At 48.5% G+C, this 10,393-nt stretch overlaps 2 protein-coding genes across 2 annotated transcripts; both read left to right on the top strand.

The window, feature by feature from the left end:
- The first annotated feature begins 1,914 nt into the window (after nt 1-1,914).
- Nucleotides 1,915-4,146, top strand: LOC135367806 (organic cation/carnitine transporter 2-like). The gene has a single exon (XM_064600925.1). It carries the CDS (start codon nt 2,016-2,018, stop codon nt 3,957-3,959), a length of 1,944 nt encoding a protein of 647 aa, XP_064456995.1. The 5' UTR covers nt 1,915-2,015; the 3' UTR covers nt 3,960-4,146.
- Nucleotides 4,147-8,120: 3,974 nt separating this feature from the next.
- On the top strand, nt 8,121-10,190 carry LOC135367805 (solute carrier family 22 member 7-like). The gene has a single exon (XM_064600924.1). It carries the CDS (start codon nt 8,173-8,175, stop codon nt 10,114-10,116), a length of 1,944 nt encoding a protein of 647 aa, XP_064456994.1. The 5' UTR covers nt 8,121-8,172; the 3' UTR covers nt 10,117-10,190.
- Nucleotides 10,191-10,393: the final 203 nt, after the last annotated feature.

The following is a 10,393-nucleotide window of genomic DNA, read 5'->3' as shown; positions in this document are numbered from 1 at the left end:
GAACAATGACAACTTTATTTTAATGATGATGATGAAGATGATGATGATGATAGGTAGGGGTCTGCGCGGTTGCGCCCACGGGTCCACGGACACCCCCACTAATCTAGGATTTGAGAGTAGAAAATGTGACTTTATGCGGATTGCGGTTAAAGTGCGCCCTCTTAGAAAAAAGGGTGGAGCAGTTACACCTTTTAGGAGGTAATAGTTGTCGCCGCATACGTTGTGCCTAAAAGGTTGCAAAGTTCTACCTGCTACCTGCATGGTTGCAGTCAGCACAACAGATTAGCGCAAATCCCAAAACAAATTTTAGTTTCAGTTATCTTCGTTGCACACAATATGCTCAATGTCTCATTGCACTGTCAATGTTGGGAAAGCAGCACTCCCTGAAAGTGGATTGCTCCTGCGGCTGCTCTTACACGGCGGTAACAGGCAAGGTTACCACCCTTTTACACCTTTTCGTCAGACGCTATGTTGACTTAGGTGGTAATTATAAAAGTTACCACCTTTTCACACATTTTTTCTGAGAGTGTGCAGGTGCACCCGCTTTACCGCCGTGGGTCGTGCGGGTACCCGCACTATACCCGCATTCATTGTTTTCCGCCAAATAAACGCGCAGAAGACCGGACTTCCAGTGTGCTTTAAGATGATTTGATGGCCGTTCATTCAACAATTATGTATCGTGCATTTGATATGCCATATATAAACTGCGATTAAACGTCTACAAACGCTTTCGTGCTTTTCTTCTTTGCGCTGCAGTACTCGAACTTGTGCAACACGGCTGCACACCCCTGTACTGCGGGTCCGCGGATATAGCCCCACGATCCGCAAGGGCGGGTCGCTTCACCAGAACCCGTGCGGTTCGCGGATTGGGATCCCGTGGATGCGGGTGCGGATCGAGAGCTACATACCCGCGCAGACCTCCAATGATAGGGGTTTTCCATCGCCTCTGGCGTTACTCGATTACTATATTGATGAAAGTATAATGACGCAAAACCATAACGAGCGAGACTGCTAAATGTCGCACGAAAAGCAGATACTACATAACTACTCACCGGCGCGGGAGAGCGACGAGGTACTGTATTTAGCGGACACTGTAAGCCGCACTTTGTGAACAAGCCGGAACCGTGTAAGTTCCCGTATTCGATTCCGCGCAGTCGCAGATTTTGCATGAGTCCAGCGGATAAGTTGGATAAAACTGGATAGCAGATAGCGGAATCGGATCATGGTTTCCACAAAAATCTGCCCACCAAGATCAGAATACTTGGCGAGCACCATCTATGGGGATGCCTCATGCTAACGTAGCAATGCAGAAACTGGCTCAGCGTCGTTGCATAACAACAGGCTGCTTGGATTCTGTTAACCTTTGTGCAAATGATGGTGTTCATGCCTCATTAAATAAATGGATAAAGGGTGGGATGTCGATATACAGTACAATGCATTTCGCCATGTTCGTGTACGCACTGTCGCATCGAATTATCGATCGTATTCGAATATGTAGCCGGACGATCAGTAGCGTTTTGATACAGTCACTTCTCTGGTCAGAGGAACGCCGAGACTGATTACTCATGCTCCCTTGCTACAGTTTCACAGAAGTATGGTGCGGCGGTGTTCTGTCACGGTGCATAGGAAGGCAACAGTAACATCAATATCACGAAAGTTTCTGCTGAGGTTGAGATGACTGGGAACATGTAAAAGGTGACCCATGTTTTTCTCCTTCCCCGGTGTTCGTGCTTAGCGTAGGACTCTTCAACTTCAATAATTGACTGGCTTGCTCTGCTGAACAAAACTAAAGCGCAAATCTGTAAAGTAACCATCTTGTAAAGTAAAGCCGAAACGTTCCATTGGTATGTTAGAAGAAGAAGAAGAAGAAGAAGAGACTAAAAAAACGTGCGTTTTCCCGCTCGAGGAGCAACAACAACTTCACTGGACGAGGAGGAAGAAGTAGAAACCCAACACGGATCATTTTTTCGAACGTCGCCGTAACTGGCACCTTCTTACTGGAGCTCGCACCAACCATGCCTGGCACTGAAATAGTCAACGATTCTACCGGCGGCGAATACATAGAATCGTATATGACCTGTTATGCGAGATTATCGGAGCTACATCACCACGGACGCGAAGACAATACGACCAAACAAGAAGGCAACGAACCATCAACCATCCGACGACTATGGGAGGCCCAAGCTGAGGATCATTCCATCGTGCCTTTTCAAGAGACTGCTCTGGTTCATTACGGGTCTGTAAGCCTAGTGCCCGCAGACATCACGCATGGTCCCCCAGAACTGGTCAAAGCAAGAGGTTCTCCTGTTCCATCAACCTCCACCTTTCGCATGGAAGACCTGATGTTCTCTCGCGGCCCAAACAACGATCCATCTTGTGTCTATGGCCAGGGTCGTTTCCAGACAATCATCCTCATCTGCTGTCAATTGGCGGGATTCGTTTACATGAGTCATTATACTAGCATTCTCCTGTTGGCTCCTGATGTGGACCATTGGTGTGCGCCTCCACCTTCACACGCAAATATGTCCGACCACGAGTGGAAGATCGTTGGAGTCCCAATCGACAGCAGCGCCCGATATCGACGGTGCGTCCGGTACGAACCTCCGCTAGACGTACAGGCACCGAACCGATCGGAGTCTAAATGTAGATCCTGGAAGTATGACTTGAACACCTACGGTCACACCATAGTCGACGAGTGGGACCTGGTCTGCGACCGTGCCTGGTTGATTTCCATGCTCTCCACGCTGTATATGGTCGGTTCTACAGTCGCCATTCCCATCGCATCGCACATGTCGGAGATGGTTGGGAGGAAGCCCATTATTTACATGTCCATCGTTGTTCTTTTACTATGCGGCTTCGCCGAGTGTTTCGCCACGTTCTTCTTGCTCTTCGCCGCTCTTCACTTCATGGTGGGAATGGCCGCCAGTGTCGTTCAAGTGACCTCTTTCATCCTCCTCTTCGAGGTATGCACCAAGCCCTACAGAGCGTACTACAATTCCATCGCAATAATAGGCATGGGAGGCGCTTTCACTTTTATCGAGTTCTTTCGCCTGTACGGTCCTAGTCGAATCATTTCGCAAGTCACCCTTATGATACCGACCGCTTTTCTGATATCTAACTTTTACCTGTTAGTGGAATCTCCAGTGTGGCTCATGTCTACGTGGCGTATACGGCAAGCGGAACAAATTGTCCTGTGGATTTCCGAGTTCAACGGAGTTTACGACTACGAAGCGAAGAAGCGCTGGTCCGACATCAAGAAAGGACTCGCACATCACGAAGAGAAGATGACGTACATCGCCAAAACGGGCCTCTTAGATTTGATACTGTCCCGTCGACTGAGATTCTCGATGATCACGCTCTTCCTCTGCTGGGTTTCAACAGTCTTCACTATATACGGCTTCGTGCTCTCTCTCGGATTTCATCACCCCACTGCTAGAATTATATCTGTTCTACTTCAGTTTCCAGTATCCTATGCTGTGTACAAGCTTCTTCCTATACGAGGTTTGAACGCGACGCTTAGCTTTTCTCTAGCGCTCTGTTCGGCCGCTTCCTGTTTTTTGATGATATTCCGAAGTGACCCGACCTTTACCATCATGTACAACGTCGCTAGGTGCGCTGTATCAGCAGCTACAGTCACGTTGATGATGTGCAGCGTAGAAGTCCTCCCAGTTATGGTCAGTGGCTTGGGAGCTCGTGCAGCATTTGCTTTTGGAAGGCTCGGAGCAACGGCGGCGCCCTTCCTACGAGAGCTGGCGGCTTACACGGATAACACAGCGCCGTACGCCATGATCAGTGTGCTCATGGCAGTGTGCAGTGTATTGGCTGTGCATTTGCCAGAGACGAAAGCGACGAAACCTTCAGAAAGCGGCCAAGAGATTGATAAAGGGGCAAGGAGGAAAATGTTGCTTGACTTGCCCCCGTGTGAGACCACAAGCAGGCAAACGCCGAGTGGTTCGTAACGTAATTTACCAAAGGAATGTCACGTGACAACGAGACGTTGATGTGTGGTGATAAACCAGTTTCAAACGACAAAATGTCTTACGCAGAAATAAACACGATTCATGATGCGTGTCTCGAAGTCGCCGGCTACCTTCTGCTGTGATATTCTCCCTAGAGTGTATAGGACACGACCATTAGGTTATTGGTAGAAACAGGTGATAATCTTGCTACGCTGAGTAGCTTATTAGCTGAGTAGATTTAGCTCGCATAAATTGTTTGGTTTGAAGGAGAAATAAAATGGAGGTCTCGTCTTCACTACTGTGAGGTCAATAACTCCACATCACTTGCACCGGTTACTTTGATGGTTAAAGGGGTAGGGACATTTTCATAGACCTGGTTCATTACGTCATGGGCGCATTGTACTGCACACCAGAATACTGAGGAAGAAAGGATTATTCTTCTACATGCCGTAGTTAGAGAGATACAAACCCTTGAACACACCCCGAGCAAAGCGCAGACGTCAGAGAGCTCGGAGTCGCGTCCATTCCCATTGACAGCCACAAGCACGTGACTTCTCGTGCGCTGTCTCACTGGCGACGGTGAGCCCTGTGATGTCAGAGCCGCATCAGTTTCGGTATTCGAATTGCCCATTTTCTCCGCTTCTGTTGCCCTCTCCGCTTTGAAACTTGCAATGCATGTTCACATCGGTGCAAAGAACCTTCTTTTAAGTTTATCTGGAATAACCTGGGATGACCTGTCGGAACCCCTTTAAAAGCTCGTAGAACGGTATTGATAATGATGATGGTGATGATTTCGGACAAAAACAATAAACGCGGCGGCGTGCACCACCGCAAGTTTGTCCGATAAAAATGCAACGGGCTAATGCACCGTCCTTATTAAACACCCTGTAAAGCGAACGTACTTTGAGATATAACATGTCAAATTCCGCCATGCCAGTATATGTGCTGTCTGCATCCACTGATGCCAATGCGTCAAAGGAAATGGACAATGCCATCCTAAGTGAGGTTTTGCTCCTTCAGCTCCGGAAAGCGTTTATTTTATTTTATTTTTTACTTTTTCTGTTCACTTCTTCAAATGCTGTGTGCATTGTATATTTTGAAAAGTCTTGGAAACAAGCCAAGGAATTGAAGCAAGAGAAATTAAATTCTGTCATGACAGGGGTCGGAAAGAAGGAACAAATTTTACATTTTTACTGCTTTTTAACTTTTGTGGAACTCCCATCAGGCCATTAGACCCTTAGGTCCTAATGGTCTTACCAAACCACTAAACCGTTAGTCCTATTGGAGATGTCCGAAATTACGATGGGCCTAATGATTCCATTAGGATTGGCTCTGATGGATTTTTCGATCGGGATGCGCAGAATGATATCATTCGGAATGATGGTTGGCTAGGAGCCTGCTATGTGGTGAAGTTCTGCTTTAACAGTGTATAAAAGTCTACCCGCGCTGGCATGCCGTGCTCGGCAATTGCTCAGTGCAGGGTGCAGATTGTGTGGTCTACATATCAAGCGCATAAGGACATTCAATCATGGTCAATTTCGAAGTGATTGAGCACCGCAGTGCGAAGTTATAACGCAAAACGTGCAATTCCGGTAGACAAAACAATCAAGATGGCGGTGTTGCGAAGATCCGTTGGCATGCTGCTCCCCAGACGGCGACGCGTCCCACATCGTGCCAGGCGGATGGAAAGCGGGTGTCATTTCGCTTTCGTGTAACTGTCGTATTTTTCTCCCGAAGTGAGCAGCGTGAGGAACAAAATTGGAGCGTAATTAGCAGACGACAACCAAAAAGGATCTAGTCTTCTTATACTGAAGGGCAGTGAAATAACATTACATGGAGACGTCTCTGCCTGCCAAAGCGACCCGGCGCCTGGAGAGCCAGTTGCGTCACAAGTGCGCTCCGCAACACCGCCATCTTGGCTGTTCCGTCTATGGGAGTCACACATTTTGCGCTATAACTTTGCGTTGCGGCTCTCAATCACTTCGATATTTACCGTGATTGAATGTCCTTATCAGTTTTATACGTAGGAAACATAATGTGCCACCTGCATTGAGTAACTGGCAAGCACGGCATGCCGGCGCGGGTAGACCTTTATAGGGTAAGACCCTGTATAACTTCAGAGCCTACGAATTGAGAATAACATCGCAACACCAGCACGTCGCCATGACCATGACCACAGTTCAATGAACAGTTCCCAAAATCTCACGTATTTTCTCCAAGCGCAATCCTCGCGTTACGTCATCTGCGAAGAGGAATGTGATTGGGAAGACTCACGTGACGTATAAGCATCGAATTCGTTCTAGAAATCGTTACATGTGCCAAGACATTTTGTCAGGAGTCACCCCGTGGTCGCCTTCTGGCGTGTCGACGTCCTTGGGCCTGGCCACATCTTGGATCGTGTTGCGCTCACGGGAGAACAGCTTTCGAACGTCAGCGCGTATTTTCGGGTTACTCAAGAAGTAGATGAAGGGTCTACGGCGCTGCATGTCTTGGCGCATAGCGGTGGAATAAGACCAAGTATCCATGGCACGGAACGGGGGTCGCCGAACACAACCCACATGCACAGCAGCGCATAAGGGGTCCAGGCCGCGAAGAAGGATAGGATTATGAGTATCACCATCTGCAATTTAAGAATACGCAGCACTGTGATTAGGCTTAGAGGTGAGCGCGGGTGCGGGTATACCCGCGGTTACCCACAGAGACCCGCGCAGTTTCGTGGTTTGCGGGGCAAAAAAATTTTGTGTTCCCGCGGGTCGCGGGTAACTTGCGGGTGTACCCGCAATGCGACAGCGGAAAGTGCTGCTAAACCCTCATTACCCACACCCACTAAACAAACCGTTTGCCATGCTACATAGTTACCGCATTTTCCTGTGTATACCGCGCGCGTTACACGTAGACAAAGTGTCGATTTTTAGTGATACATGCCTATGCGTATACGACTGGTAGCCGAGCTGTATTGGGCAATCTCAGAAATTTCAGGAATTGTGTGCATGTAGGGAAGGGAGGGGAGGGGGTTGCAAAAAATAAGGGGAGTGTACACCCTAGGGAAATCCCCGGAGACCACTGTAAATCGTGAGCAACGCCACAGTGACGCCTTCGGATTGATTCTGTCCTTCTGAGGGTTCTGTGACGTGCGCCGGAGTCTGACCGCACGGCACAGCGTAATTTCCTTTGTGGAAGACGGGAATCACGAATGAGGGTGAAGGAACAATATATATTACTCTGATGGTGTTGGCATTGGTAGTTTAGAGAGGCAGAATTAGCCAAAATGTTGCATATGCATCACAGTCAATAATACGTGTGTCATACATATCAGGATAGTACTTACCTGCGCGGGAGAGCGACGATTTATACTATATTTAGCGAACCCTGTAAGCTGCACTTTGTGGACAAGCGGGAACCGTGCAACTTCCCGCATTCGATTCAACGCAGTTGCAGGTTTTGCATGAGTCCTGCGGTTATGTTGAATAAAACTGGATAGTAGATAGCAAAATGGAATCATGGTTTCCACAAAAGGAGTCGAAAAATCTGCCAACCAAGTGCAGAATACTTGGCGAGCACCACCTATGGGATGCCTCATGCTAACGTAGCAATGCAGAAACTGGCTCAGGTTGCAGCCTGACAGCAGGCTACTTGGATTCGGTCAACCTCTGTGCCAAGGATGGTGTTCATGCCGCAATAACTAAATGAATATAGGGCAGGACGTCCACCTAGTGCATTTCACCATGTTGGTGTACACACGGTCGGATCGAATTATCGATCGTATTCGAATGTGTAGTAGCCTGGTCAGTAGCCGGTCAGTAGGTGCCGCGGTGTTATGTCATTGCATAGGAAAACAACAGTAATATCGGCATTACGAAAGTTTGTGGTGGAGATGAGATGATTGGCAATATGCGAAAGCTTGACCCATGTTTTTCTCTTTTCCCGGTATTCGTAGTTAGCGTATAATACTTGTCAGCTTCAATAATTGACTATGACATGCCTTGCTGAACAAAAGTAGAGCAGATACTTGTAAAGTAAAGGCGAGACGTTCCGTTGGTATGGCAGATGAAGAAGACGAAAATCCCTACACGGATCATTTCTTGGAACGTCTATATACGTCCCTCCCTTGTGGCTAATAGCCATTCTCCGTGGGACGAAGAAGAAGAAGAAGAACGTCGCCGTGGTGGGCTCTTTTCTCACTGGACCTTCCACTTTATCCACGTTACCAACCATGCCTGGCACTGGAAGAGCCAACGATTCCATCGGAGACGAATACATCGAGTCGTATCTCAGCCCTTACGCGAGATTATCGGATGCACATCACTGCGGACGCGAAAACAATACGACCAAGCAAGAAGGCAACGAACCATCAACCATCCGACGATCATGGGAGACCCAAACGGAGGATTATTCCATCGTGCCTTTTCAAGAGACTTCTCTGGTTCCATGCGGGTCTTTAAGCCTAGTACCAGCAGGCATCGAGCACGGTCCCCCAGAAGCGGTCAAAGCAGGAGTTACTCCTGTTCCATCCACCTCCACCTTTCGCATGGAAGACCTGATGTTCTCTCGCGGCCCAAACACTGATCCATCTTGTGTCTACGGCCAGGGTCGTTTCCAGCTAATCATCCTCATCTGCTGTCAATTGGCGGCATTCGTTTACATGAGTCATTATACTAGCATTCTCCTGTTGGCTCCTGATGTAGATCACTGGTGTGCGCCTCCATCATCCCACTCCAATATGTCCGATGACGACTGGAAAATCATTGGAGTCCCCGTCGACAGCAGCGCCAGATATCGACGATGCGTCCAGTACGAACCTCCTCTAGACGTACAGGCACCGAACCGATCGGAGTCGAAATGTAGCTCCTGGAAGTATGACTTGAACACCTACGGTCACACCATAGTGAACGAGTGGGACCTTGTCTGCGACCGTGCCTGGTTGATTTCCATGATCTCCACACTTTATATGGTCGGTTCTGCAACCGCTATTCCTATTGCATCGCACATGTCGGAGATGGTTGGGAGGAAGCCCATTATTTGCATGTTCATCGTTGTCCTTCTACTGTGCGGCTTCGCCGAATGTTTCGCGACGTCGTTCTTGCTCTTTGCCGCTCTTCACTTCATGGTGGGAATGGCCGCCAGTGTCGTTCAAGTGACCTCGTTGATCCTCCTCTTCGAGATATGCACTACGCCTTACAAAGCGTACTACAATTCTATCGCAATAATAGGCATGGGAGGCGCTTTCACTTTTGTCGAGTTCTTTCGCCTGTACGGCCCTTGCCGACTCACAGCGCAAGTCACCATAATGATACCGACGGCTTTTCTGATATCTAACTTTTACCTGTTAGTGGAATCCCCAGTGTGGCTCATGTCCACGTGGCGTATACGTCAAGCCGAGAAAATTGTCCTGTGGATTTCTCAGTTCAACGGCGTTTACGAATACGAAGCGAAGAAGCGCTGGTCCAACATCAAGAAAGGACTCGCACATCACGAAGGGAAGATGATGTACATCGCCAAAACGAGCCTCATAGATTTGATACTGTCCCGTCAACTGAGATTCTCGATGATCACGCTCTTCCTCTGCTGGACCTCAACAGTCTTCGCCATATATGGCTTCGTGCTTTGTCTCGGACTTCGTCACCCCACTGCTCGAATTACATCTGTCCTACTTCAGTTTCCAGTAACCTATGCTGTGTACAAGCTTCTTCCTGTACGAGGTCGGAACGCGACGCTTAGCTTCTCTTTAGCACTGTGTTCGGCCGCCTGCTGCTGTTTGATGCTATTCCAGAGCGGCCCGTCCTTTGCCATCTTGTACATCATCGGTAGGTGCGCTGTATCAGCAGCTTCAGTCACGTTGATGATGTGCAGCGTAGAAGTCGTCCCAGTTATGGTCAGTGGCCTGGGAGCTCGTGCAGGGTTTGCTTTTGGAAGGCTCGGAGCAACGGCGGCGCCTTTCCTACGAGAACTGGCGGTTTACACGGATAACGCAGCGCCGTACGCCGTGATCAGCGTCCTCCTGGCTGCATGCAGCGTGTTGGTTGTGCATTTGCCAGAGACGAAAGCGACGAAGTCTCCAGGAAGCGACCAAGAGATGGCTGAAGGGGCGCGGAGGAAAATGTTGCTTGACTTGCCTCCGTCTGGGAGCACAAGCAGGCACACGCCGACTGGTTCGTAGCATAATTTTCAGAAGGAATGTCACGTGACAACGAGACATTGATGTATTCTGATAGACGAGTCGCAAACGATAAAATAAACACATTTCACGATGCGTGGAATTGTGGTCGCCGGCTACGTTTTCCGTCTGTGATATTCTCCCTGGGAAGGAGTATAGGACACTACCATTAGGTTATTGATAGAGAGGTGCGATAACCTTTCTATACTGAGTCCATGACTCCACGATTTTTTGTAGATTTAGCTCACATAAATGTATTGATTCGAAGGAACAAATTGAG

This window comes from Ornithodoros turicata, chromosome 9 (assembly GCF_037126465.1).
Source record: "Ornithodoros turicata isolate Travis chromosome 9, ASM3712646v1, whole genome shotgun sequence".
Classification (NCBI taxonomy): Eukaryota; Metazoa; Arthropoda; class Arachnida; order Ixodida; family Argasidae; genus Ornithodoros; species Ornithodoros turicata.
The sequence above is the reverse complement of the archived record's forward strand: the minus strand, read 5'-3'. Positions and strand labels throughout refer to the sequence as shown.